The 27,616-nt window shown below is 53.1% G+C and overlaps 1 protein-coding gene across 1 annotated transcript in view; it reads right to left on the reverse strand.

Annotated features, from left to right (window-relative positions):
* HTRA1 (HtrA serine peptidase 1) overlaps positions 1 to 27,616 on the reverse strand; it is a 56,646-nt gene continuing 29,030 nt past the window's right edge. The window contains exons 2-9 of the mRNA XM_058298229.1: positions 25,218 to 25,317; positions 24,642 to 24,846; positions 7,194 to 7,388; positions 6,203 to 6,235; positions 4,764 to 4,878; positions 3,473 to 3,530; positions 1,967 to 2,062; positions 1 to 716 (exon numbers count right to left, since the gene is read on the reverse strand). Of these exons, the coding sequence (XP_058154212.1) occupies positions 548 to 716; positions 1,967 to 2,062; positions 3,473 to 3,530; positions 4,764 to 4,878; positions 6,203 to 6,235; positions 7,194 to 7,388; positions 24,642 to 24,846; positions 25,218 to 25,317 (971 nt within the window). The 3' untranslated portion in view covers positions 1 to 547. The remainder of the gene's footprint in view (positions 717 to 1,966; positions 2,063 to 3,472; positions 3,531 to 4,763; positions 4,879 to 6,202; positions 6,236 to 7,193; positions 7,389 to 24,641; positions 24,847 to 25,217; positions 25,318 to 27,616) is intronic.

The raw sequence follows: 27,616 nt of genomic DNA on the forward strand, positions 1-27,616 counted from the left end.
TATGAAGAAGTATTTTAATAGCTCAGACTCAAAGGTCATCGTGCTCCCAGTTCTGAAGCAATCCCTACGAGAGGCAACGCTGGTCGCTTTGGAAGCCCGCGCTCATCCACCCGTGGTCTCCGCGCATCCACGGCCTCTCGGAGCTGACTCTGGAAGAAAGCAGACTCACACCCGGCCCCATTCTGGTTCCCATGGGCCCTTCCTCTTATCTGTGATTACATCAATTGCATTAGTCGGACTAAGATGACGACTCAGTTAAAGCAGACAAATGCCGACTGTCTAAGCAGGAACAGACCAAGCTGGTGAGAAAAAAAGCACACTGCATAGATTAGATTCAGGAGGAAAGAGCTTCTGCCTGCAGATCTGCAACGCTACATTGGTTTTGCCTGCAAACTATCAGGAAGGGTGCTGTTGGCCAAGGCATTGCCACCGAACAAGCAAAACGGCGGTCAGAAGTCTCGGGTGTCCTGTGCCACCAGCCCAGGCATCAAGCGCCGTCCCCTGGAGAGTCTTTGCGGGAAACATGGCACGCAGCTCGCGTGTCCACCTATGGGTCGATCTCTTCGGGGATCACTGTAACCATGATGTCTTCGTTGCCCCTGCGGACAACCATGTTCAGCGTGCTTTCCTTTTTAATGACGTCGCTGACGTCGTTGGCGGACACCACGGACTGTCCGTTGATGCTGATGATGACATCGTTTTCCTTGAGACCGCCTCTGCAACACAAAGGGAAACACAGCTGAAAGCTCCAACTCCCCCCGGCCTACCTGCTGCGGAAGGTGATCAACCTGACGGCAAGAGAGCGCCGTTTAGAACCCTGAAGCCCAGAGCAGACGGGGTTGGTGGTGGTGAATTTATGCGAGGATGGTCTAAACCATTTCCCTTTGAGGTTTTTACGACCAAATCATCAACCGCGTCCACTGCAGAAAGGCCTTCCAGCACTGGTCCGGCCCCTTGATGGATCCACCCCAAAGGGGTGAGCAAGTGCCAGGCTGGCGGGACCATGGCCCACTGGCTTGTAAATGGCACTGGCAATTCCAAAAGCTGTCCCCGATGGGTGGGCAGAATGCTTCTATATCACAAGGCACTGCCATAGCTGTAGCTCTGCTGCACGCCAGCATGAAATACGCTTTCATACTCCACAATGTTCTAGCCAGAGAGCAGCAAACCTTCCGTAAAGGCCAGAGAGGACACAGCTGAGGCCTTGCAGTCCACAGTCTCTGGCATAACGGCTCCCCTCTGCCAGGTGGTGCACAGACACATGCGAGCTAAGGAACACGGCTGGATTCCAATAAAACCTGACCGATGGACACTGAAACCTGAATTCCATACAACTCTTAGGCACCACAAAATATTATTCTTTTCTTTTCTCAACCATTTAAAAAAGTGAGAAAAAAAAAAAAAAACAACCACTCTGAGCTTGCAGGTCGTATGAAAGCAGGCAGCGGCCGGATCAGGGCGGGCGCCTGGTGTAGCACTGCCCTCTGGAAGGTGTGCCAGCACAGGCAGCAAGCACACCTGGCTGCGGAGCTACGTCCTCCGTGTGACTCTGAGGTGACTGGGTTATGTTTCTGGAGGTGTTGACAGGTATGGCCTGATACCCAGGGAGTGAGAGACGCCTTCGGGAGGAGATGCCTCTGAAAGGCAGTATCCAAACCCTGAGACGGGGCTTCAGGCCAAGGCCTCGGGACACCGCTGCTCAGAGCCGCTCACCCAGCCACGCCTGGCCCAGCGACCCACAGGCGTCCGACACTGCCCTGTCCAAACCCGCACGACCCCTCATGAGACGAGGGTTTTGCTGATGAAGTCAGAGCTGAAGCAGGTCCCGAGCCCAGCGGGGGGTACTGCCCAGGGACGCCACCACCACCACCACCATCTCCCGGGCAGACAGGGAAATCACGCCAACCCTCCCCACCCCCAGCGCCCACAGGGATATCGGGAAAAAGGGAAAACCACGTTAACTCACGCCTCGGCCGGGGTATCGGGAATGACTTCAATGATGTAAGCTCCTGAAAGCACATCCGGGAAGTCTCGGTGACGGTCCCTCAGCTCCTGGGCTTTGCTGCTCGGGACAAACGGCAACCAAGTCCACGTTAGACACCGACGAGCGTCCTCGGCTGGTACCCGCTTAGCCCTCACCGGCTTCCCTACTCCTAGCTCTGCTGCGAAATTCCTCCTTTAAAACCACCTGCCTGCTAAAATCATAGGTCCGCTGAGTAACAGCAAGGAACGTGCTTTGCCATGATGATCACGATTATAAATCTTAATTAAGTCATTGCAAGAAGCTCTCTGAGGCAGGACAGGAGGGGCCGGCCAGGGTTGGAGCCCCAGCTCTGCCACTTGATAGCTGTGAAACCCTGGGCTGCTGCTTGACTTCTCTGTGCCGCCCTTCCTCACCTGAAAATGGGGATAATCTCAGTTCTTGACATCATGGTGTGGATGAGAGGACTGATGAGACGACTGGGGTGGGGTGCCCAGCGCAGCGTCAGCAGTGGATGACCAGCGGCCGGGGCCATCACTATTCACGGTCACTCCCGCCACTCACTGACCCAAACCTGGACACGCATTAAACCACTGGTCCTGGCCATGCACTACAATGCCTGCAATTTTATCCTCACCCCAGAGAGGACACTGCAGCACTCAGAGTTCAAGTCATTCTCAAGGTCACGGCCAGGAAGTAGCAGAGCTGGCACAACAACCCAGGAAGCCAGCCTCGGGGTCATTCCCCCACCACTCGTGCCTCCAAACATGAAATAACTAACCCGTTTTAGCCTCGGCAAAGCATCTTCTCTCCCCTGGAGCGCTAAGACTGCACCACCATTTGAATGTGGATGCATCTAGAACGAGCGTGCACGTTATACTTGGGCTCTGCTCCTCAGCCACATTACCTAACGACAGTTTCAACCACGCCACTAGTCACCGGGCCCCATTACAAAGGAACCCCATTATAACGGAGGTTACACCAGACTTTTTTCATTCAGGTTAAAACGCCAGTATTTTATGACCCTGCCAGCCACATGCTGCAACTTCCACCAACTCGGGGAAAACAAACCCATCCGTCACTGGCTTCCCTGGCATTCCTGGCGCCGCAGCCCACACGCTGCCACAGGGCTAATAAAAGGCGGGTGCTCGGGGCTGGGGGACGGTGCTTGGAGCACTCCTGGAATGTGGGTTTCAGCTGAGCAAGCAGCGAAAGGAAAATATGAGTAAGAGTGAACCATCACCCTCCGCTGTTCAGACCTGCCTTCAGGGAGAAGGGCAGAATCTTCTGGTGGAAAAGGACCTGCCGCAAAAATGGAAAACAGGCTCAAAGATAAAACAAGCCAAGGCTAGTGGCCTGGCCCCTCCCTTCTTTCCCAGTATGCCTTAAGGCATCATATGCTCTCCCTCGCAGGGGTGCCAGTGGGAACTTCTGAAGCTCAGGCTTATTTAAATTTAAAAGCAGACGCACAGACGTCCACTGTCTGCTTACCTGGATGTGAGCGACATCATACGGATGCCGATGTACTTCTTCTTGGTGATGGCTTTACCTGGTAGGACCACAAAGGGAAAACAGGAAGGCAGCCCCGTTGGCAGAGGAGCCGTGGGGTTCAACCCTCCCCCTGCTTTGCAGTTGGGCCATTGGAAGAAGGCTCCGAGGTCATGGGTCAAGTCCTGGTTCTGACCTCCACCTGCTGTGGGACCTTGGGAAAGTCCTGCCATTTCAGCTCCTGCCAGAAACCTAGGAGCAGCCCTGGAGCCCCTCGGCCTCCTGCTGACCACATCGGGCTGACCCCCGTGCTGGCTCCATTTCCCATCTGAATGTGAATGCGTCACCTCCACGGCCACTGCCCCGGTCTGAGCCTCCAGCACCTCCACTCTGGGTGACTGGGGGGGTCCTCTGATTCTATTCCACCCACCCGGCGCACTCCCTGCGCGGCTGCAGCGGGGCATGGAAACACAGCCACCAGATCACAAACTTTCCCACCCTCACGGCAATCCCAGCCCCGCGCCGTGGCCTGCTACGGCCCTCGCCCCCCGGCCCTGGCCAGCCTGTGCACCCCTGCCTGTACAGCTCTGCATCTTCGCTGCACCCCAGCCACAGCCACACAGGGCCACCAGCGGGTCCTGCCCACACTGGGCTTACGCACATCAGGAACTTCGAATCTGCAGCTCCTCCATCTGGAATGTTCTCCCCCCATGTCCCTCTTGCCAGCCCCTTCTCCTCCCACTCTCAGCTGGGCGGCCTTCCCTGGCCACATTCCACCAACTGCCCTGCCCATCACCCCCGGACCCCTGCCCCATTCATTTTCTCAGGTGTGCTTATGGCTCTCTGAAATTACCTAATTTGTTTGGTCGTTTATTGTCTGTCCCACCCCACCCCTCACCCCCAGTAGAACATAAATGTCATCACACATGCGGAGAACCCCATTGCCCCTTCCACCACCAAGGCCCCCGTGGGCTCAGAGTAGGTGCTCATTCACGTTTGTGGCATCAGTGCAACACAGCAAAGAGCTCCCACCTGATAGGGCAAATGATTAAATGACATAAAGGAATAATTAAGTGAAATAAGGTCTAGAAATCACTGAGCACCAGGCTTGGTACATGTTAGCTTGGACCATATGAAACCCCCGTTACCAGAGATCAAAGATACCGAATACCTACAACCTAATTCGATGCCTAATTTGTGCATCCCCTCTCCCTTCTCCAGAGGGCAAGGCTGGCCGCTCGTGGGGTTCGCCCTCCTCCCCTCCCAAACCTCCAAGGGGCGGCGGAGGCTTCACCTTTGGCCTGTCTGTCGTGGGACTCCGTGAGGAACTTTTTAATCTTGTCGGATGGGATCGCAAAGGAGATTCCAGCAGTCACTTTCAGAGTGTTAATTCCAATGACTTCCCCGTCCTGAAAAGCAAGATGGAAACAGCTTGCTGAATCCAAGGAGGTCTACCTGGAGCCACGCCAGGAGAGGAGAATTCGAACAGAAGAAGTCTGGGCTGCCTCAGAGAACGAGCCAGGGGCCAGAGCGGCGGCTCTGGACCTGGGGAGGGGCGCGAGGCCCCTGGCCCGGCAGGGGGATCCACCCGCCGCGCCCTGGGCGGGCACGCAGCAGGCAGTTTCCTTTCGCAGGGAATACGTCTGCAGCATCTGTGGGAGGCACCAAACGCTGTCCCTCAGGTGGCTCCGCACACCTCCCGGCACCTCCCCTTTTCGATGACTTAATGTCATTCTCTTGGTGTCAGAGAGGAGCAGCCTGCGAGCTCAGGGCCAAGAGATGCGCCGTCACAGGCAGCAGCCCCGGTGGGCGCCGCTGGGCTCTGGAGGGAAGGCAGAGGGCGCTGGGCAGGGGGTGCCTGGGAAACCTGCTGGAAACTCGCCCGTGTCCTCTGCTTGTGGCAGATTAACCCTAAACTGTGGCAGACGCCAGGCTCCAGGACGTGTTTTGATGCAAGGTGAGTTCAAGTCCAGCGACCGGTTCTACGTACGGGGCGCTGACAGCACGCTCCCGTCACGCGTGTCAGCCGTTAGCCGGAATACCACGGCTACACTGTCCCACTCGGCCTCAGGAGGAGGGAAAGCTGCCGAGAGGTTACAGATCGCCCCTCACAAGCTTCCCTCGAGCCCTGAGTCCTCAGGCCCAGAATACGTGGGACCATCCGAGAAGCGCCGCTCCTCATGGGAAGCCAGCCTGGGCCGTGCGAAAGCCGGCCTCAGTTCACCACCAGGAAGGGGAGGCCTGAGGCGCCGGACCCTCGGCTGTGCTCCTAAGGCTTCCCATTTATGTTTAAGTACTATTCAAGGACATGCCCGTGGGCCGGGCAACCCCTGCATTCCAGCCAAGCCTCAGGAGGACGGGAGCTGACCCGGCTGCTCCGGCAGCCCTGGGACTTCAGGCGAAGGCGGGCCTTTCGTGACAGGCCAGCACCGCTGTCCCTTCAAAACGCAGGCCGGCACGCGCCCTTGGCTGCTCCCAGGTGGGGCCTGAATCCCACTGGCCCGCCTGTAACTTCAAAACACAAGCATGTCCACTCCAGCATGCCTCACTATTTCCAGAAGAATCCAGAAGGGCAATTTGCAAGGGCACAGTACTTTCACAGAGCTCACTTCCAAAGCATTAGCTCATGTACACTGGTGAGCACATGTTGGAAAAGAAAACGAGAAAGATAAAAGATAGCATGTGCAAAGATAAAAACAAAGGCAAGGTAACGGAGGTCGTGGAGGGCCTTACCAGGTTCACCAGCGGGCCTCCCGAGTTCCCATACTGAAATTAAACAGAAATGCAAAGTTAGGCGTTTATGCCATCACACGGTCCCGTGAGTTCCCTGCCTGGGGGTTTTCTGAGCACTATGCCGATATGGGGTATGGGTCTTTCCCAAGGTTTGTTCCTTTCAATCTAATATTTTGCTGGAAAAAAAGAACCTTAGTGATTAGCAGGAAGATTTGAATGTGGATCTCTAAGGACCCATCATGTGTTAAAAGAGCCCAGCTGCCCACGGGCTCTGGTATCACAGAATTTCCCACCCACCCGGGACCATGCAACCTCTGCTTGGCTTCTGGGCTTGAACCACGCAGTTTGCTCCACATCTAACGCAGCCACAGGAAAGTCTGGGAATAAAACTGATTCAAGGCAGCAAGTGCACAAGGCACTGTGTTTCTTATTTATTGAACGGGTGTGGGGTGAGAGGGACACTGCTCCTAGACACATCACTCCTACAGGGAGACAGCTAACATGGGAAAATGGAGTCACGAAGTAGTATCTAATGAGGATAAATGCCCCATTAGAGACGGGAAGGCTGAGGTCGAGCACCCACTGTGCCTCAAGGACGGGCACCGGGTGGAAGGGAAAGCCAACAGGAGGGGACGCAGCTCACAGCAATTCAGGGCCGCTGAGTCAGGCCAAGGTGAGTGTCCCTCCACCAGGAAGCCGCAGCTAGAGATGACTACCAAGGGCTACCCCCCCGAGGGTTCCGGGCAGAGGGGGGGCTGGCTGCGCTCAGGATGGGGGGGGGCTCCTCCCGTGTAGCTCCAGACCTCTGGCAAACCTTAAGTTCCCCCCTAAAGGAGTGGTGGCCGGTGGGGCGGTGACCGACGCTGGGCCTCATCTGACAAGCCGTGAGGACCCTGACCTGGTCCTGAAGCTCCCCGGGGGTCCCGCCCCACCCCCCAGTGCCCGGGGGGGCCAGCCCACCCCCCAGCGCCGCGCCCAGGCGGGGGCTTACGTTGATGATGGCGTCTGTCTGGATGTAGTCCATGTCCGAGTTCCGGAGCCCGAGCTCCTTGCCGCCTCGCTGGGTGGTGCTGACGATGCCGGTGGTGACGGTGTTTTGAAGGGAGAAGGGGCTCCCGATGGCCACCACAAACTCCCCCGGCCGCAGCTCCGAGGAGCGGCCGAGCAGCAGGACAGGCAGCTTTCCCTGGAACAACAGCGGCGGGTGTTGCTCGGTTGGTCAACGTAACAAAAGGGATAAGTGCACAGATGTCGTGGGCCATCAACAGCCAGGGAGAAAGGAGTTAGGACGGACGGCCCTTCCGGGCGCGAGGCCCGGACTTCCCTGACCACCCCCTACAACCACACCGCGGGCTCTCAGCAGCAGATGGCACTGAAGCTGCACGCCCAGGGAAACGCGGAGAGGTCACCGGAGGCCACTTCGAGGTCCCCTCACATCTGGAAGTCACTGGCACAGCTGGCGGTGAAACTTTGGGACAGGGAGACGAAATGGATTTAGCGTTTTTTGGCAAGACTGCCTGGGGCAGCCCTGGGCATGAAGCCCCAGGGAAGGATTACAGGAAAAGACAGGCCTTGGGGTGGCAGGGAGAGGGCGCTCTGCCCGTGGGTGAGCGGGGAAAGCTGCGCCCACTCATCATACTTCGACACCCATCTGTGTACAGGATGTTTGTGCAGCTTTGCGGGGGGCGGGTGGGAGGAGAGCGGCTCAGGCCAGAGCACCCCTATGGTAAGGTAGGAAGTGAGGGGTGGGAGCGAGGCGCCCAGGACCCCAACACGCCAAGACCCAACGCAGGCCCATCATCCACCACTGCTCCCCGGCCAGGGCCAGCTGCCTAACCCAGGAAGCCCCGATTCCCACCAATGCCCTGAAAGACCCGGCAGCCAAGAGCCCAAAACACTCCTCAAAATGATGAAGCAAGCCAGACGCAAAAGGACAAATACCATACGACTGCCCTATTATGAACTAAATATATTGTGTGAAATAGAAATACATTACGTGAAATATGAATATGGGTAGAATTACATATATAAGACCGTTTTTCTTTGAAGCTACACAGATGTAAGTTATTAGTACAAAATGTTAATATCAAACAAAAAAAAACACATTATACGAAGTGAAGAAGACCAGACACAGAGAACTACATATTGTATGATTCCATTTATATGAAACGTAAATATAAATCAATTTATAAAGATGAAAGAGATCAGTGGTTATGTTGGTCTGAGGAAGGAATGCTAAGGAATATGAAGTCTTTCTTTTTGGAGTAATGAAATTGTTCTAGAATTTTTAAGATTGTGAATATACAACACTGTGATTATACTAAAAGCCATTGAGTATATACTTTGGATAGAATAGCCAGAAACAGCAGCTATGCAGAGTGGGGGAAGCATAGAGAGATCGAGAGATGAGGAATTTTCTTATTTATCTGTTCATTTTTTGTTTATTATTACTGAAATATGAAAATGCTCTAATAATGATTGAAGTGATAAACATACAACTGTAATTACAGCAAATAGCACTGATTGTACACTTTGGATGAATTGTAGGCTTTATTAACATGTATCAATAAAATTGATTTGTTAAAAAAAAAAAAATGGATACCTACAAAAAAAAAAGAAACACAACAAAATAAAGCCAGCTCCAGATAACCCGGCCTAAGAGCACCGGGCCTAACCTAACAGCCGCCCTCACTCCACAGCGAAGGCTTTAGGTGCCCGCCCCTTCCTGCCTCCCAGAGCCACGTAAGCCTCCCCAGGCCCTTAGGGCTTTGTTCACTGAGTCAAAACTAGCAGCTTCCACGAACAGGGTGGAGCAGACCCAAAAGGAAAGGCGTGGCTCAGCCCTCCTGCTAACTGCAACCAAAAGTCCTCCATGTCCATCTCAAAGAAGAAAGAGGCATGGGGGGCCAGGAGGGAGGGGAACGGGGGGCAGTGGCTACTTTAGCATCTCCTCTCTCAGCCTGAGCAGATACCAGCCTGATGAGGCGGGTGGACATGGAGGCGCCAAGGAACGGGATGGCAGGAAGCAGAACAGGGCTTGAAGCCTGGGACCACTGGCCCCAACCCAGACTCTCTTTTCTGCTACACTGTGCCATGTCACAAAACGATGATGCTGGATAAGATAACTCATGGAGGAAGAAAGGACCAAGATCTAAGATTGACTTAGTTCCCAAGCACCAAGAGGCCAGAGGGCACTGTGCCAAAGAGGCACACCTGGGGCCAGGCTGCCTGGTCTAGAATCCCAGCCTGAGATCAGAGCCGCCCTGGCCTCAGCTCCTCATCCATAAAATGGGGGTAAAGTAGTACACCTCCGTCATTGGTCTGTTGCGCGAATCAAACGGCTTCTTATACTAGAAGCTCTTTGAAGAGTGCCTGGCCCATCACGTAAGTGTTAATCAGGATGATCAGGATTTAGGGCTCTGCAAACACAAACTAATCTCCCAGAGACACTTCGTGTCACTCAACCCCCAACCCAGAGAAAGTCGGGTGGCACGGGCCTGCCCAACAGCGACCTTTTCCCCTTGGGGTCACCTGAGGCCAGTGCTTGGAGCTTCTCAGGCAGGCAGCATTCCCGGCTTGGCCCAAGGCTCCCCGAGACCCTCACGTCCGATGGCCCGAGCGACGCTGGCACTGGACGCGTTTACCGTGGGCCCTTGCTGGCAGCCTGTCAGATGTGACTACAACCCACAGGCACAGCACAGGTGAGGCAGCACCCAGGGCTGCTCGTGTCCACCGGGCCCGCTCTCGGGAGAGGCCTCTGGAGGAACTATTGCTATTTCAGGCAAGTTGATGGGACTGGCTGGGAAGCTGTGCCTTTGAGGCCTGCAGGACTGGGCTGGGGCGGTGGAGAGGGGGTGGAAGGGACTGACCCTGAGTCTGGGTCAGCTGCCCAAGGAAACTGGAACGCTCTTCACTAACCTCAAGGCAAGAGATCAAGGTCAAGCACGGAAAGGAGGCCCAGCCACTGTCAGCTTCAGCCCCCAATCGGGAACCACATCAGAAGTTTCCGTGGCAGAGCTCATTTCCCATCCCTGCCACCGCCGTCCCCTGCCTTCCAGAAAGCTCCTACGCCCCACAGGCTTCAGAGACAACACTCCCTCTAGCTCTTCCTTCCCGAGGTTGGAGCTCAAGTCCAGAAGGGGAAGCAGGAGGAAGAAGGAGGCAAACGCCTTTGGGGGAGCAGGAGCTCAGAGAGCCTGGGGGAGGTCTCCCCATGAGGGGAGGGGAACACGGGGCCTCTGTGTTCCCCTGTGCTTGCAGGGGTAGGGAGGCCCTGTGGCAGAGGACGGGGCCAGAGGCCCTGTGGACAAGCTTGGCCAGAGTGCGGTGCAGTTGCCCGCACTCAGTCACCACACAGGCTGGGGCAAGGTGGGCCCCAGTGACGCCAGCCCAGAGGGTCTCCCCGAGAACCAGTCTTCCCCTGACTCACCAGGAGGAAGAAATGTGGACACACGTGGCAGTTAGTCAAGCGTGCATCAGTGGCCACGATCAGGAGCACCACGTTTAAGTTTTCATCCCTCAAACATTCCACAGACCGTGAAGGACAAGCCTACCACAGAGCTCAGCCGGCGGACACACACGGGGGGCTTCTTACAATGGGAAAGTCCTTGGAACTTCTGGGGAAGCTGTGGGCCTTTCACCTGCCACATGGCATGTCCACCTTGTGAGGTGGGGATACCCCCCCCCCTTTCTCCGAAGTGGAAACTATGACATGGAGAGACTTCTCCCAGCTAACACACGGCCCAGCGGACTCCCAGGCCATGGTCCTGGGATGTGCTAACCTGGAATTCTAATTTGAGGCAGAGAAGCTTTGCAGGGGAGGGACGGCTGCTGGCTGGACCTGACTGACGGCTCTCCACAAGGACAAACGGCCTGTGGGGCCGGCAGGCCCTGCTCCCCGCAGCGCAGCCTGCACGTCAGCCTCAGCCCCATCCAAGGACGGCTCTTTCGCGCCTCAGGCCGACATCGGGCCTGTCTGCTCCGGCAGCGCTTCCTCTCCCGGCCAAATTCCCACTCGGTAATGGAGCGTTCTGTTCCAGAGCTGTCTAGACACACGCTCGGCAGGGGACTGGGCGAGATGAGATGCAGATACGAGCTGGGAGTGAAAAGCCACCTCCAGCCTCCACCAGCAGCTGAGGTGAAGCGCTGCAGGCCCCGCTCGCTCCTGGTTCTACAACCCTGCTCTGCGGCCGCCGCTGGGTCCCCGCTCACAGCCGAGCTGTCCCGAGGCTGCAGGAAGCAGACACTCGGCTCTCTCTTTGACCCAGCCCCAGCCATGCGCCACCCAGGAGAGCCAGGCTCACGGAGCAAACCCACTCCTCTCCCCAGGAGGCGTCTCACAGCAGCCCCAAGAAGCCAACAGGGCAAACGTCCATCCTCCGCTTGACGTATGAAAGAACCAGGGGTGGAAGGCGAGAGGTGCGGGCAGCCCCAGCGCTCAGATCAGATTCACAGTCCCCTCCCTCAAGCCACCGGAGGAGTGAACGCGCAAGTGAGGGCTGGGCCTCCGAGGCTTAGGAGGCTTAGGAGGTTCCCGGTGCCTCCTGAAGAAGGCAGAGCCGAGGAGGGGGCCTCAGGTCCTACCAGCTTTGGCCCAAGTGCCCCTAGGACAAGGCAGAGTCCAAAGTGAGTCCACCAGAGCCCCAGGTCTCAGTCACACTCATGTTAGAGGGGGTATGCTGGGGACTAGAAGAAGGGCCACCAAGGACAAAAATACACACCTACCACCTCACTGTCCGCAAGTGAGTTACTTGTGCTGAACGGTGGCTGACAAGAGAGTGACTTCAAGAAAACATGAGGGAAGCAGATGTGGCTCAAGCAATTGAGCTCCCGCCTACCACACGGGAAGTCCCTGGTTCGGTTCTCGGTACCTCCTAAAGAAGAGAGCAAGCTGGCGTGATGGGCAGGCGCAGCAAACTGACGCAACGAGATGATGCCACGAGGGACACAAGAAGAAAAACATGATGAGAGACACAACACAGCAGGGAGCAGAGGTTCCCGGTACCTCCCAGAGGAGAAGAGCAAGACAATGAGCTGACGCGATGCGCAGTCGAGGCAAGCTGGCTTAACAAGATGACGCAACAAGAGACACAGGAGGAAGAACATAATGAGAGACAACAAAGCAGGGAACAGAGGTGGCTTAAGCGATTAGGTGCCTCCCACCCACATTGGAGATCCCGGCTTCAGTTCTCGGCGTGTCCTAAGGAAACAAAGATGAACAGACACACCAAGTGCAAACAATGAGGGGGTGGGAAGAAAGAAATAAATAAAATAAATCTTAAAAAAAAAGAAAACACAAATTGCCCCAACACCTGGGTTGTCTGCCCACTGCCACCAGGCCATGGAGAAGCAGCACAAAGGTACCGGGTAGGAAATTACCAAGCACCGGCTGTAGGCAGGATCCTAACTGTGCAGCAGATACAACGCGGAAACATGGCGGAGGTTGGTCCATCACATGATTAAAGAAGGATCTCACTGTTCATTTAGACTCTAACAAAAAACAACAGACCTGGCAAGTCTGACGGCCACAGACAAGCCTGCAGTACTGCTCTCATGCAACCCTGTCTCCTGTGTGTCTCAGGAAGCCCCAAGCCAGGGGGACCCACAGCCCAAAGAGGAGACAGAGCCCATCTCCTGCTCTGTGGTCAGCCCCTGCCCGGACTCTTCCATCAGGGCAAAAATAAACGTCAGTGCTACAAATGATGTGGGGGTTTTCATTTGCTCAAAATGGAGCAAATATGCACCGCCCCAGAGCAAGCTGGTGCCAGGGTTGGTTACTTCAGAGCTCAAGGGCAGCATCAAGGACGAGGCTCCTGCTTCTTTCTGTCTAATCAACTTCAGACTCTTGCTGCGGTTGCAGGACAGCTGCCGCCACTCCAAGCATTAGGTAAAGACATGGCAATGCCCGCTGGAGGTAAAAGGATCTTTTCTCCCTTGCTTGTCTCCAGAAGAGCAAGAAACTGCAGATGTGCCTCAGCCCACTTCTCCTCATGGGTCCTAGGACAGAATTCATTCTCAGGATTACCCTAAAACCATCCTTTGCCAGAGGAGCGTGGCCCTGGCAGTTAATTGCATCAGACCCCTCCGGATTTGCCTGGGTCAGGAGTGGGGTGGGGGCAGGGGTAGACCTAAAATGAAACCAGGGTTCTGCCCGCAGCAAAGAAGCAGAGAGCGGCTGTTGGGTGGCCGCCACTGGCATCCCCCACATCGGGGAGGAAAATGGTGCCAAATGGGCCTAATCTGTGTGCCTAAAGGTGTTCAGAGAGGACTCTAAGAAACGTGCACACCTTCACCTAGAGGGTTTTTTGGGGGGTGTGGATGGGGACGAGGAGCAGTTACCTGCTTAAAAGGAAAGCAATGGCCCCCAAATCTCCCTGGAGGCCAGAGCAGGGTACACTGGCCCCAGGAGAGCCGGAGGGTGTGGACAAGTCCACCCCCACTCACCTGCCCTAGGCTCACCCAGCGCTCTGCCACTCGGTCAGCGCGGACAGCCCACCACTCGGGGGGTCAGCCAGCCCAGGCAGCGTGCCCGTGTCGCCGATGGGGGAAGAAGGGCTCACAGCAAGGTGGTGGCGGGTGCCAGGAGAGCACTCCTTCCTTCCTCCCCACCCCTGCCGCCCTTCTCGCCAGTGCCCTCTACCTACTGCTGGCGGGCAGCCCCAGGAGCTCACAGCTCATGGCCAGCCAGGGGCGAGGCTCTGCTCACGTCCCGCTGACCCCGGCAAGGCAGCTGAGGAGATCAGACACAGTGCAGGGCCCAGGGGTGTCAGGAAACCCAGGAGAGAGCACTGTGTGTCCTCGGGGCAAAGGCGCCTGGAATCCTCCCAGGAAGAGTCCATTCACCCTCAGACAAGCCCGGGCTGCAGCGCGGGGCAGGCTGTGCCACGCAGCCTCAACACCCCAGCGGTACAAGTGGTGCAGGCTCCTGCTGGAATAGGAGGCACCCCTGCAGAATTCCCACAGGGAAGGGAAGCTCAGCCTGCGCCCAGGAGATGCCCCTGGGCTGTCTGCCTTGCTCTTACCCTCCAGCGGCAACCAAGGGTGGCGACGAAATGGAGACTCTAAACTAAAACAAGCCCCAAACACACACGCACACTGCCCCTCGGGTTCCTCAAATGCTAGGAGCACTCTGGGCTGGGGTCCTGTATTAGCTCACCTGTGACCTTCGGCCAGGTGACCATACACAGGTGGGCCTCGGTTTATCACCTCTTAAGTAAGGGAGTTAAGCCTAATGCTAGCCAAGACCATCTCAATTCTGAATGATTGATTTCCAAAAAACCATACTTGCAGAAGATGGTTCAATCAGGAAGCTCAAAACAGGCAGCAGGGACCTTCATCAATCTTTCATACGACTCCCCAGCTGGAGTCAGATGATCCCTGCAAACATCCACAGCTGCCAGAAGAGTCCCTGGAACTCGCCAGCTGTTGACTCAGCCATTACTCCAACACAGAGGACCGCAAAAAGCTATGACCCATCAATCATTCAGCTTCTGGTCAGTTTGGGTTTTGCTTAACAGCCCTTGGGCTCTCATTTCATTGCAACCTTATTCCCTGAAGCTTAAAGGGAAAAGAGCAATGAAAGAAGCAAATAAAACCAGAACCTAATGAGGAAAGTCAATTACTTCTTTCTCTCCCCTTGCAAAGGATAAAGCACTCCCGAGTTACAAAAATATTTTCTTTGCTGAAACTGCAGAAGACACCGCATCCGCCAGCTGCCCAACACACTCGTTTTCAAGGGGCTGGGATTTCCAGTCTGGTCCTGTGTTGGCTGAAGTTTGCTTCAAAGGCTAATGTTGCAGCAACTGGCGGCAACTCAACTGAGTGAGTCAATGTGCCTTCTGGAAACACAGTTATGCTAGCCTTTCATTTTCTTTAAAACAAAATATGCAATAGCGAAACTAGCACGTCCCCCAAACCAACAAGAGGCAGCACTATAGAACTTGCACTGCTGCTCAGAAAAAACAAATCAGGCTTCAGAAGAATCAACTGGGAGACACTGGCATTGAAAGACTGGCTTGAGAGAAAGCGACCCCCCTGCGAGGCTGTGGTGACCACAGTGGACCAGGGGCTCTCGGCATGGAGAAGTGGTGAGCACCAAGGAGGCTGAGGGGCAGAGGAGGGTGGGAGGGCCAAGTGACTGTGAGCTCAGATGAGCCCAAGCATTCTTGCAGAGAGGCTACAAAATGTGCAGGGCCCAGTGCAAAATAAAAATGCAGAGCTCCCAGTTCACAAAGCAGAGAAAAGTACCTGTTAAAGGTTCTAGGATGCATTTTTTTCCTTCCATGCTCTCTTTATCTGCCACGGTGCTTTTTATTTGCAATTTAATGTCATGCTCCCTTGCAAGTGTAGACACCCAGGGGCCTCCCAACTGGATGCACACAACCCAGCAGCTGCTGGTCAGATGCTGCACCCCAGGCCAGGGTGGGTAAACCAAGACAGGTACCTCTCCTTTTCCAGGTCCACCACCCACGCCATGGAAGATAGGTGACCCCAAAGGTATTGTGGCTTCCTTGCCAGGACATATTGTACCTGGATGGGGATGGGGGGAGGGTTCCCCCTCCAGAGTCACCCACTGAACCCACAGGACAGCTGCCACCACACATAGGTCCAAGAGGCCATGGGGCACACTTTCAACCCTAACCCTCCCCGCGCCTGTGCCCCCACCAAGGATGGTGGGTGGCAGGGGGCATGGAGCAGGAACAGGGAAGGGGAGGCCAGGCAGGGCCAGGGGTACCAGGGATAGCAGGGGTGGGGAGTGGGAGGACACAGGAAGCAGGACCAAGTGGGCTCCAGGCTGTCCCACCCCTGAACATGCTCTGTTACCTCATCGGACCTCACTCCCAAAACATAAATTCAAAGCTGAAGTGAAGATAGTGACCTTAGAGCACTGAACTGGCAAGCCCCAGCCCTGCTGAGCATGAGGCCTACAGAGTGCACAGCAGGAGGGGCTGGTGGACGGAGAGTAAGGTGGACGGGCTTCAGACTGGATGACGGGGTGAGGTCAACAACAAAGGCAGGGTCAAGGGTAAGACCAAGGGAGAGTGCTACGGTGAGGGGAGGGGGTGACCAGGGACCGCAGAGGCCAGGCAGGTGGCATACTCCACACTGGCGCTGAGGCCACCAACATAGACAGAACTCAGAAGAGTGTGGAAATCAAGCCACCACCATTCGTTTGCCCAATAATGACGCATTATCATTGTCAAAACGAGATGTGGAGGAGGTGGGGTGGAAGGGAGGGGGGCTGGGGTGCAAGGGGTTCAGGTGGGAGAGATAGGAAGTGGGGGAGATGGGTGGACAGAGAGAGGGAAAGGGGGAGAGAACAGAAGAGGGTTGTGCAAAATGAAGAGAGACAGGGAACAAGAAACTTGCTGAACAACTTCACCCTGCACTGTTGAACACCATCACAATATTTAGTCTCCTCTAAGCTATATCAAGAAATGTTTGCCATTTCAGATTTCCCCTTAGTCTTGTTGTTTAAACCACAAAATGTCAACAGTTCTCAATGATGAGCCCAGCGGCCAGTGGTTGTATATATTCTGTGGCATCCAGAGGAGGAAAAACATTGTGTTTGTCAAGTCTACAGTTTGTCTCCTCCATACATCAGTCCCTTTGGTCCTTCCCTCTTATCAACTGGCTTTGCTTGGCCAATGCTACTAACACAGTGTTTACTCAATAAATATTTATAAAATCAATGAATGAATACGTGAATGAATGAAAGAATGAACAACCCAGACCGTACAAGATCCACAAAGATCTTAACTGGCTAATAATCTGCAAAGCATCTCAGTTAATTGTTTGTAATGATATTACAAAGAATTGGGCAGAAAAAGAACACTGCTTAATCTGGCAAGACTGAAGCTTCATCTTCAGCAAAGAAGCAAAATAACCCCCGAGAGAAAAAGCAAATGAAATCAGCCTTTCTGTTTCCATTCCCTTTGGTCACTTGGTGTTTCACCTCACTTGGTTCATCTCCCAACAACTTCATCTCCTCTAGGACAAGGTGTTAACAGTCTAAGGCTGGGGTTGACACATTTTTTTTTAAAGGGCCAGAGTAAATATTTTCATTTTCATGGGCCATACAGTCTACATCCTAACTACTCAGCTCTGCTATTGCAGGGTGAAAGCAGTCATATACTCTATGTAAGTGATTGGGCTCAGCTGTGTTCCAATAAAGCTTTATTTGAAAAACTGGACTGAGGGCCAGGTTTGACCCATTTGGCCCACAGGCTGTAGTTACCCACCCTGGACTCCAACACACAGCCACACACTCACCAAACTGTCAGGAACTGATTTGTGTTCCTCCCCCACTGGAGGGGACAAGAGGCATTCCTGAAGGGGCGCCCACAAATCCAGTCCCAACAATCTGGGAACAGCTTTGTCAGGCTCATAAATAATAGCTGTAATCCAATTCCCTGAAGAGAGAGTGCCAACACGAAAAAAAAGACTTTACCATATTAAGAGAAAAATATGGCCAAAGAATTTCCTTAACAATCAACTGAGTTCTTGAAACGGGGCCAGAGAACACAAAAGGGCTCCAGTTTTGATACCGTAACGTTTTCACATCCCAAAAAGAAGCGCAGTCAGGGCAAGAAGCAGCCGCGTCCCCATTAACCTCTGGGCTGAGGCTTGGGCAGAGGGATAGATGCTGCTTCCGCTTCAGTCTGGATTTAGATTACTTCACGAAATATCGATTCCCAGCCCTGAAGATGGTAAAAATCAATGCCATAAGAGAAGCCTCATTACCTCACCAGGGCCTGTGGCATCTTTAACAGATGCAACAGCAGCCCTCTCTGGGCAGGGAGAGAAAGGACAGGTACCACAGAGAGACCGGTGCAGACGGAGTGGGGACCAGAGTCCCAAATGGAAAAACACATGAACAAAATAAGAGCGAACCGGGGCAGGGCAACGCGCGTTCCAGGGTCCTGGTGACAGATGGCAGAAGCTGGGCGGTGAACCGAGCGCAAATCCTCTGCCACGGGATTCACTTCTGGACAGGCTCGCCAACTTAGCACCCCCTGACTACCAGGTGGCCAGAGAACTCGATGACCGGTGGCACCGGGCATGAGTCACGGCCCACCCCTCCTTTGCCCGGTCCCCTGGGTGCTGCCCGGATAACTGATAACTCAGGGCAGAGACACCATGCAGGGCCAGCTTCTCAGAGACAGGCCTGGAGGAGGCCAGAGCCGTTCAGCAGCTCGTGGGACCCCCACGTGAGAGCCCCTGTCCCCTCGCCCCCCACGTGACCCGTTTCTGGACTTCGCGGCAATCAGTAGTGTGGGCCCTTCTGCCCCATCAGCGAGCTCAGCAGTCAAGGGACCCTCTGTGGACACACCAGCCCCACAGCCCAGACGGTTCACTCCTCAGCCACTTCAAACAGGGCTGTGGGTGGCATCTGGCCTGGAGGCGGCCGAGCACGGGAGGGGGGAGAAACCACCTCACAAGCCTCAGCCCAGCTGTTTCTAAATATTTACCTGGTTGTTGGCGTCAAGGAAGAGCACCCACAGGAAGCCTCACCGCCTCGCCAGCGTCTCCCATTACCACAGACGTACTGCAGCCCCCGGCAAGGCCTCATCTCCATCCAAACTCCGGGCAGTTTGGGAAATGAGAGGAGCGCTGGCCGCGGGCCCTGGGGAGGTCCTGCCACCAGCCTCTGTGCCACCTCGGGCAAGCACCCTCCCCTCAAACCCCTCATCTGACAGGGAGAGCAGCCCCACTGCTTGAGATGTCTTCCCAGGCCACCATCCACCAAACAGCTGGCTTCGCTTCCTGCTGAGGAGAGTGTCTCTAAAATTCAATCCTGAGGAGCTTTTTGTCACAAGCTGATTACCTGACAAGTGAACCAGACAGGAATTGTCTATCACACCCTGCCAAGCGGAGGTGAACTTAAATCAACAAATTAATAAGACGATTATAAATTAGGATAAAAGGGTGAGAAGGGGAGGGAAGGGATGAGGCCGGGAGGGAGTGGGGCACCCCACAGGCCGGGCCTCCGAGACCCTGGTGAGGAACTAACATTTCTCTGTAAGATCCCTGGGAGAGCCATAAAGGGATTGATACAGGATGGAACCTGATCTAGAAGATTCTATCACCTTTGCCTGTCCCCTGCTATCTGGACTCACTTCTGAACAGGCTCATGTGCCTTAGTCAGCGTCTTCTGACAACCAGCCCAGCTGGAAAAACAGTGCTAGTGAAAGTAACTCCCGGTGCCTTTGTCAATACATCTCCAGTGTCACTGCCATACACTCTGCCCTGAGGAAACCCACTCGCTCTCTTTTACAATTTTTTCTTTTTCCTTTTTTTCCTCTACTGCTCAGTTTAAAAAAAAAACTACATGGACACAACGCAGCCCTTGGATGGTAAGACCTTTCTGCAAACACGACCAGGGGCTCATGTTAAACACATTTGGAAACAGTTTGTATCTGAAGCTGAACCAGTTTGCCCTCAAAGCTGCTTTCTATTAAAATGTTTACATGCACCCTGCCCCTCCTTCCTGCACTGGCATTGCCTCTCCAGGCAAATGCTGGCCCCAGTCAGGGGCCCCAAAGAAAGGCGACTTTCAAATCCTGGGGCAGAAGCACAGAAAGGGGCACACGGCTGGGGTCGAAGGGGTTGGACCTGTGAGGTGATACCCTCCCCCTTCCATGCTGGTGGGGGCCAGGGGCAGCAGACCAGGCTTTCTCCCAAAGGTCCTCCGAGGTCTCAAAATGCAGCAGGGACTGTGAGCACACGTGTGTCTGCAGAGCAGTGAGAAGCAAAAAAGGGTTCTTTGGTTGCAAGCCCAGAAAACGTCCCTGGCAACTCACTTTAAGCCATGGGGAGTTTACTGCAGATGTGAGGTAAGGTCCAAGAACAGAAGGGAAAGCAGAAGGATCGGGCTCAGAGAGGACTAGAACTCAGAGCCGGGGCCCCGGCAGTGTGGCTCCACCAGCTTTGCCCAGATCAGTCTTTGTCCTCTTCTGAGGGGAGCCTTTGCTCCATCTAACTGGGTCATGTGTTGCCTTGTCCGTGGGGGGTGGGCAAGAAGTAGGTTCCCAAAGTCAGTGGGGGCTGGCCCTCCCAGAAGAGGTGGGGGTGGGTGTCAAGTGAGCAGTACTAACAGATGTCCGTGGAAATTCCCACTTAATAGAAGTGTCAGGGATACCATGTTCAGGAGGAACAAAGGCAAGGACTGAGTAACGGTGAACTCTCTAAATGAAATCAGGATGCTGGGGGAGTGGAGGGAGGCAGGCATGAGGCCCAAATCATGAGCCACCAAGTTAGTCACTGACCCGTCTACATGGCGAGGTCACACCAGCTTCCAGGGGTGACTGGTGATGAGCCCTGGGGAGGCTGGGATGTGGGCACACTGCAAAGCAGCACTGAGCATGAGGCTTTTTCCCCAAGCCCAAGTTTTGCTGGTTCTCTTCTGTCTTTTCGGAGCTTTCCTGGTCTGTTTCTCCTCCTCCTCCTCCTCCTTTCCTTTCTTTCTTTTTAAATTTTTAATTTTTCATTGTTTTGGCTCCTGAGTAAGAGCAAAGCGAGCTCTTACCCCATCCACAGGTGCCCCACGTGTATCGTATCACATGCTGGGATGGACGTGTGCTTGCATCCCCTGGGTGGGAGGCTCACCTGGGGTCTCCTTACAGGCCAGCCTCCCTCCCCTCACCCCGGGGACTCCATCATCCCAGCAAAGGAACAAAAGGAAAAGTGCTAGAAGAGAAGGTTTTACGCGCCCTACTTCCAAGTACTATCAGCCAAAAAAAAAAAGGAGTTGAGTCAGTCCTTTGTGTGGGTGCCTGCAATTTAATATCCTTTCATTTCCGATTCCATTTTGAAAAGCCACATGATTTCAACTTGAAATTTTCAAGAATCCCTCTTTCTTCTTCTGGCTAGAGAAACACATGTCAAGTAGCGTGCTGCTGGTGGAACGACTGCACCCCTGTGGGCGGCAGGGGAGGGTCAGAAACACCCGGCGAAGCTTGTCTGTTTGGGTCTTTGTGTCCTGCCTGGACATGCCCGTGATGATACCAGCACTCAGCCTCTGCTTTGGCTCAAAATCTGAAAAGAATATCTCCAGCCAGAAGCCGCTGCATGCCATGTCCCCACACACTGCACACAAAAAATTATCTCCTGGGGGCATCGCCCAGGGGTCCAGGCCAGCACCCTGCCTCATGGACAGCGCAGCCCCCGCTGCTGGCTGCCCTCCGAGGGCGCGGCAGAGCAAAGCCCCGCGTGTGGCCACCGGATGCGCTGTTCCGGCCAGCCTCTTTCCGGTAAGACTTCCACACCACATCCTGGATCCTTTTCTAGCAGCCTGCTCCTAAACAGGGACACACAAGCCCTTCCTGCAGACTATTTAAAGTCGCGCTGTCCCATTACACCAAAAGCCCGGGCCCGCTCCCCCCAGTGCCCAGGAGACTGGGGCCGAGCAGGGGAGCTCACGGTCAGGCCCAGGGACCTGGCCCTGCTCTCACCCATCCGTATCTGCCACACACGTCACCAATGGGGCCAGGCGAGCCAAGTTCCCGAGCCCTGGGCCAAAGCTCCTATTAACTTCCCTGGAAGCCAGAAATGGAGCGAACTCAGTCTGATGATCCTCAGTCTTACTTGATCCAACTAAGGAAGAAAGCACTAAGCAAGAGAGCAATAGTCTTGTCTTGCCTCACTCTCACGGACCTCAAAAGCATTAAATGAAAACATCGATGAGACCAAGTCCACTCCAACAAACAAAAATATTCCCAGCAGCATGATTCATAAAAACCAAGAACTGGAAACAACCTAAAGGCCATAAACAGATAAACGGATAAAAGTTCTGGTATACCCGGACAGTAGAATGCTACTCAGCAGTAAAAAAGAACAGACTGCTGATACATTCAAAAACTGGACAAATGTCACGTTTTGCTGAGGGAACAATGCTGGACCCAAAAGGGGGAGTAGTGTAAGATTCTGTTTCTATTAAATTCTAAAATAGACAAAACCAGTCCACAGTGACAGAGGTCAAAACACTGTTGCCTTTGGGGGGACCCTTCTGGGCTTCTGTGAATGTACAATTTGAAATGGGTGGAGATTACATAAGTATGCATGAATGTAAAATCCATCGAGCTATTCAAGAAGGTGTATTTCTTGTATATAAGCTATACCTCACCAAAAGAGTGGGAGGAGGAAAAAAAAGAAAAAGTTTAAAAAGCAGGTGAGAGCAAGTGAACCACACAGACCCAGTATGGCAGCAGAGGGCAGCTGCTTCTGCTAGGACTGCCCCCCCTTCCTCAGCTCTCCCCCAGGTCTCACACTGCAGGCATTTAATACCCATCAGGAGTGAGGTCTCCAAAGCTCCAGAGGCATCTCTCAACTGTGGGGCATTTTTACTATGCATCCCTGTCCCCACCCATGATAAAAATGTACCTTCTAAAATGCCCACTGTGGTCTCAGGTGGAACCCGATGTTTCCTTCCAGGAGGAAAGATGCATTCAGGAGGACGGAGCTGCCTCTTACAGAAGCAATCCCATTTAGCTACAACAATAATGCTTTTAGAGAGAGCGTGGTCCACACCTGACAGATGAGAAAACCAAGGTTCAGAAAGTAAATGATATTTTTCCTTCTTTCCACCACAGCACTCTGCTCAGTGGCTTAGAAGGACAAAAAGAAAAGCCAACAAAGGGTCCAGAATAAATAATGCGCCAACAACAATTAGCTTTAATGATCCAAAATTAAGGACAGGGGTTATTCATGCCTTATTTATCTTCGATGGTAGAGGAGCGTTGGGTTCAAGCCTGCTTCACCCCCATTCCGCAGCCGAGCTTGAGCCCCTGTTGATTCCTCTATGGAATGGGGCTAATCTGGCAGTTACTGTGCATTAGGTGAAAGTCAGAGAAGATGACAGAACACTGCCGGGAGCTGGAGCTTATCTAATCAACAATCGTGAGTACAGGGTGACTTATAAAACCACACTTAGAAAGACAGGGTGTTGCTGTGTGAGTTTAGGGTGACTTATAAAACCACACTTAGAAAGACAGGGTGTTGCTGGAAATTCCACAGCGAGCTGATAGGAACAACATGCCTCTGCGACCTTGCTCCAGGCCTGCTACCCCGCTGGGACAGAGCCTGTTCCCACCCCAGCCTCTGCAGCCCAGACCTGACCACAGAGCCCCCCCGGAGGGTAAAGGAAGGGGTGGCAGGGGCAGTGGCAGTGGTGGGGGTCTGAAAGGCTGGCTCTGAAGGAGGCTGGGCTGGGGCCGCGCCCTTGGTGCTGCAGAAAACAGGATCCAGGCTCCAGAAGCCCACTGTCCACACAGTCCTCGCAGACCTGATGCTAGAAGGAAGTATTTCCACCGCGCCATCGTTCACAGCAGGCCCGAAAGGGCCCACGCAACGCCGCGCTCCACAGCAGGGGAAGCTCTGCGGGCGCCGGCCGGGAGCTGGGGAGGAAGCCTGCTCCTGACTCTCGGAGCCCACGACCTGCTCCTTGGCCAGCAAGAGCAGCCCAGCCCACCCTGACGCCTCATTCCGGGTGAAGTCTGGAAAATTACACACTCGTGAAGAAATCAGAGAACGCGGCCTCCACTGCACATGCCGCACCAACTAAACCTTTCCAGTCGAGGTGCCACCAGTGGGACTCTGTGATGACCCGAGAAGAGCTGGATTTAACTGCAGCTGTAAAGACTTTGCGAAGCAAATCAACAGAACACAAATGAGCACAAGGAGAATATTTACATAGAAAGCAGACTGTTCTCCAGTACAGACAGCGTCTTCTCCCATCCAGTTCACTATGACTCAGTTTGGCCTAAAAAAGTAAGTAAATATTTCTAGTCTCAGATAATAGACTCTCCCTTTTGTGCGTGAGTCACGTGCATTAGCACATTAAAGGCTCTGAGAAGTTCTGTAAGAAAGAAATCATTCACAAAGCAAGTTTTTCAAGGTTCCCAAAAAACTTTTTGAATACGGAACACTGTTTGAAAAAAACACATCTAGTAACCCTTCGAAATCCCCAATTTGGGAGACCTGGTTTGTTTTCAAAGATGCTGTTTACAAACTAATGACAGCTTAATCTAAAACTTGGTAAAATCTATTACCTGTCATGACTGCAAAACATATCTTTGAAGGATGAACAAGAAATCAAGAAAAACAGTTGCCTCTGGGATCGGGAATGAGAGGGAGACTCAATTTTCACTGCTTACATACTAATATCTTTATAAAGGCATTGCCTTCCTTAATAAAACTTTAAGACACTGTTTTAAAAACTCCTTGCTCTAAGAACGTGCTTATTCAAGATGGTTCCACCAGCCCCTTCCCCCACCCCATTCCCAGGTCACACTTGGCAGCTCCTTTAATCCGACGTGACTGGGCCAGGCCAGCTTCAGCCAATCAGAGAGCCCTTGTGCCGTGCAAGCTCTGCAGTCTGGGCATCTGAGGACCGAGCTGGGCAGGCCAGGAGCACTCAGATGGCAGTGGGAGGACAGCCTACCTGGTGATCAATTTTAATAAGTGCAATGTCTGCCTTCTCGTCAACATCCTTGATTTTGGCTTCGTAGGTGGCACCATTCTTCAGCTCTACTTTGACCCGGTGCTTGTTGGTCACCACGTGGGCGTTCGTCACGATGAGTCCATCTTCAGACACGATAAACCCGGACCCGCTAGCCACAGGCACCTCCCTCTTAGAGAAAGGGAGCCTAGAACCCAAAGGAATACACAGTTACGCCGGAAACACCTTAAAATGAACTCTTGGAGACCTTAAGTAATCGGTTCTGCAATAGCAAAACACACCTGGCAATCATTACTTTACAGACTGGATTTAACACAAAAAAACTAAACTTCATGCCAGTTTCCATCCATCAAAAATTACATGCAGAAAATATTCTAAAGGAATTTCTTTAAAGTCAGAGGCTCATCTAAAAGGGTCAAGAACGTAGACTTAACTAGTCAAACAGGAAAATCTCCTAAGGAAGACGCGCTATCATCCAGACAGTCCTATACTTTGCTAAGGGCAGCATTTACTTAGAGAAGCTTCAGAGGGTACAGAAAAAAGGAAGGCCCTCTTTACTTGCGGAAGAGCTCGATGTGCACCACGGCGGGAGCGATCTTCTCCACTACGTCGGCAATGAAGTTGTATTTATGGCGCAAGCTGTTGGGGTCTTCCTGTCCTGGAGACAAAAGCAGACAAGATACTCAACAGTACTGCGCTTTGTGCCGTGCTCTCCTGGGGAAGGGTGGGTAGATTTAGAGGGAGCCACAAACACCCACTCTGAGGTCTCTGGAATCCGGAAAGAGGGGTGAGCCCAGTACCTGGGAGGAGGGTCCAGATGCAAACATTCCTCCAGCACTCAAGGAATAACCCACTCAGATGCGGCAGCAAAATCTATCAGTGATAAGCTCTTTGTTCAGAAAATTTCACCATTAAAATGTCACACTGGAGGCACCAGAAAATACCAAAGCAACTTCCACCACCTCGACCTCCTACCAGCTATTCCAAAGAGTGAGCAGCTCGAAGGTCCTCTGGCGAGCGGTCACCATCTGCCGCCTCCCTTGCCCAACTCCCCCAGCACTGCAAAGAAGCACCTCCCCGCGGCAGAACGCCGGGACTGAGGGGGGGCCCAGCTGGTTTTGGAGAGCCGCCATCAGATAGGACGATTTCAATGACGATCACAGAAAAGCAGTAAGGCAAAGGCATCTTTGTCTTGTCCTTTCCACTGATACCCCAGAGCAACAGTTCCCCATCATGCCAAGACCATTCCTTCCAACCCTGGCCGTGGCCGTGACATCCCAGGCCAAAGAACACAAGAGGTGCCTTGATACGGCTGACAGAGGGGGTGGGGGGCGGAGAAATGAAATAAAGATGATTTTGTTTATAAATACTTAGATTAGAATCAGCAGACGCCAGGTGCTGGGCATTTTCAAAGCCATTTTCTGACAAAGCTGGCACACATCTCTGATGTAGCATCTATATGCCAAGGCTAAACGTTAGTTTCCACTAAACAGGTGCAGGCACCCAAGACATCCGATTCAGACAGGAGTTACCAGAGGGGAGTCCCAGGAGTTACGAAGGGGTCCCTGGGAACCCAGTCTGCTGCCGCGGGGAGCCTATTACTCCAGCCCCATTTCTCTGCCACCTGCTGAGATCCCTTAACCAGTCTCTGCTTACACAGGCAAGAGGGGTCTGGTCTAGCCTGCAGATGGGAACCCAAACACCTTCTCCTGTCCCTATCATCTCTCCTCAGCCCCATCAGTCCAGCTCAGTGCTGCACAAAGCATGCTCATGCTCTCTTTTAGAATAGCATGATTTTCAGCAGCGCAGAAAAGGAGCTTCAAGGACTAGGCAATATAAAATCATTTGGCCAATTAATGGTAGCTTCTGTGTTGCTTTCAAGACAGATTCCCAGGTTTCTTTGTTTCAGTTCCTTCCCACCTTCCCACAGAACAGGTAAAGCCATGTACTGTCTGCATATTATATTTGGGGAAACTGAGGCTCACAGTCTTTAAATTACTTCTCCACAGAAGCCAAATTTCTTCAACAAAGTATAAAGAACAGGAAAACCTGGGCAAGCTCCTCCCAGCCCCATGGGTTCACCAGATCCTCAGCCTGTCCACTTTTTTTTTTTTTTTTTTTTTTGCTTAAACTTCCTTTAATTCTTTAGCCTTTCATTGGTATATGTTGGATATTCCCTTACGGCACCTGCACCTGTAACCCTGAATCCCAGATTCTTAAACCTTTGGCTAAATATAGCTGTTTTCTGCCTCAATGTTATACTGATCCAACTTTTAAAATTTCAATTAAGAATTTCAGAAAATACAACCAAATTATTTATCAAAATTCTTTTGAAATTTTGAAAACCTTACAATGACCAAGTGAAACAGATTTTGCAGGTTCATGTTTTTCAATGTGCTTGCATTTCCCAAGAATCAACCTATAGAAAAGATAACCAAAATATTTTGATAACATTTTTAGTTGAAAACACCATATTTGTACTACATTTGGATGTCCCCAAAATACTCACACTTTTTTGTTTTTATTTTGCTGACTCCCAGTACTTTTTTTTTTAGCTTTTATTTTTTTTTATTTTTTTTATTTTATTGACTTTGTAATAATATTACATTAAAAATATATATGTGAGGTCCCATTCATCCCCACCCCCCCACCCCACCTCTCCGCCCCCCCCCCAGCAAAACTCCCTCCCATCATCATGACACATCCATTGGATGGAATGGGGGAGAGTATGGGCCATGATGTGGACCATTGACTATGAGGTGCAGAGGTGCCCAAAGATGTCCACTTTAATATGACCCCCTCCCCTTAGAGCCCACAGTCCACATCTCCAGGTAGGTGCAGTTAGTTGGACCAGAGGGTGGTGTGAATAGGGATGAAACGTTTCTTCTGAGCACAGAGCCTGGTGACCACAGCCCAAAGGCAGGGGTAAACAGGTGCAGTTGGGCCTCCTCAGACCG

The sequence above is a fragment of the Dasypus novemcinctus genome, chromosome 6 (genome assembly GCF_030445035.2).
Source record: "Dasypus novemcinctus isolate mDasNov1 chromosome 6, mDasNov1.1.hap2, whole genome shotgun sequence".
NCBI classification, from domain to species: domain Eukaryota; kingdom Metazoa; phylum Chordata; class Mammalia; order Cingulata; family Dasypodidae; genus Dasypus; species Dasypus novemcinctus.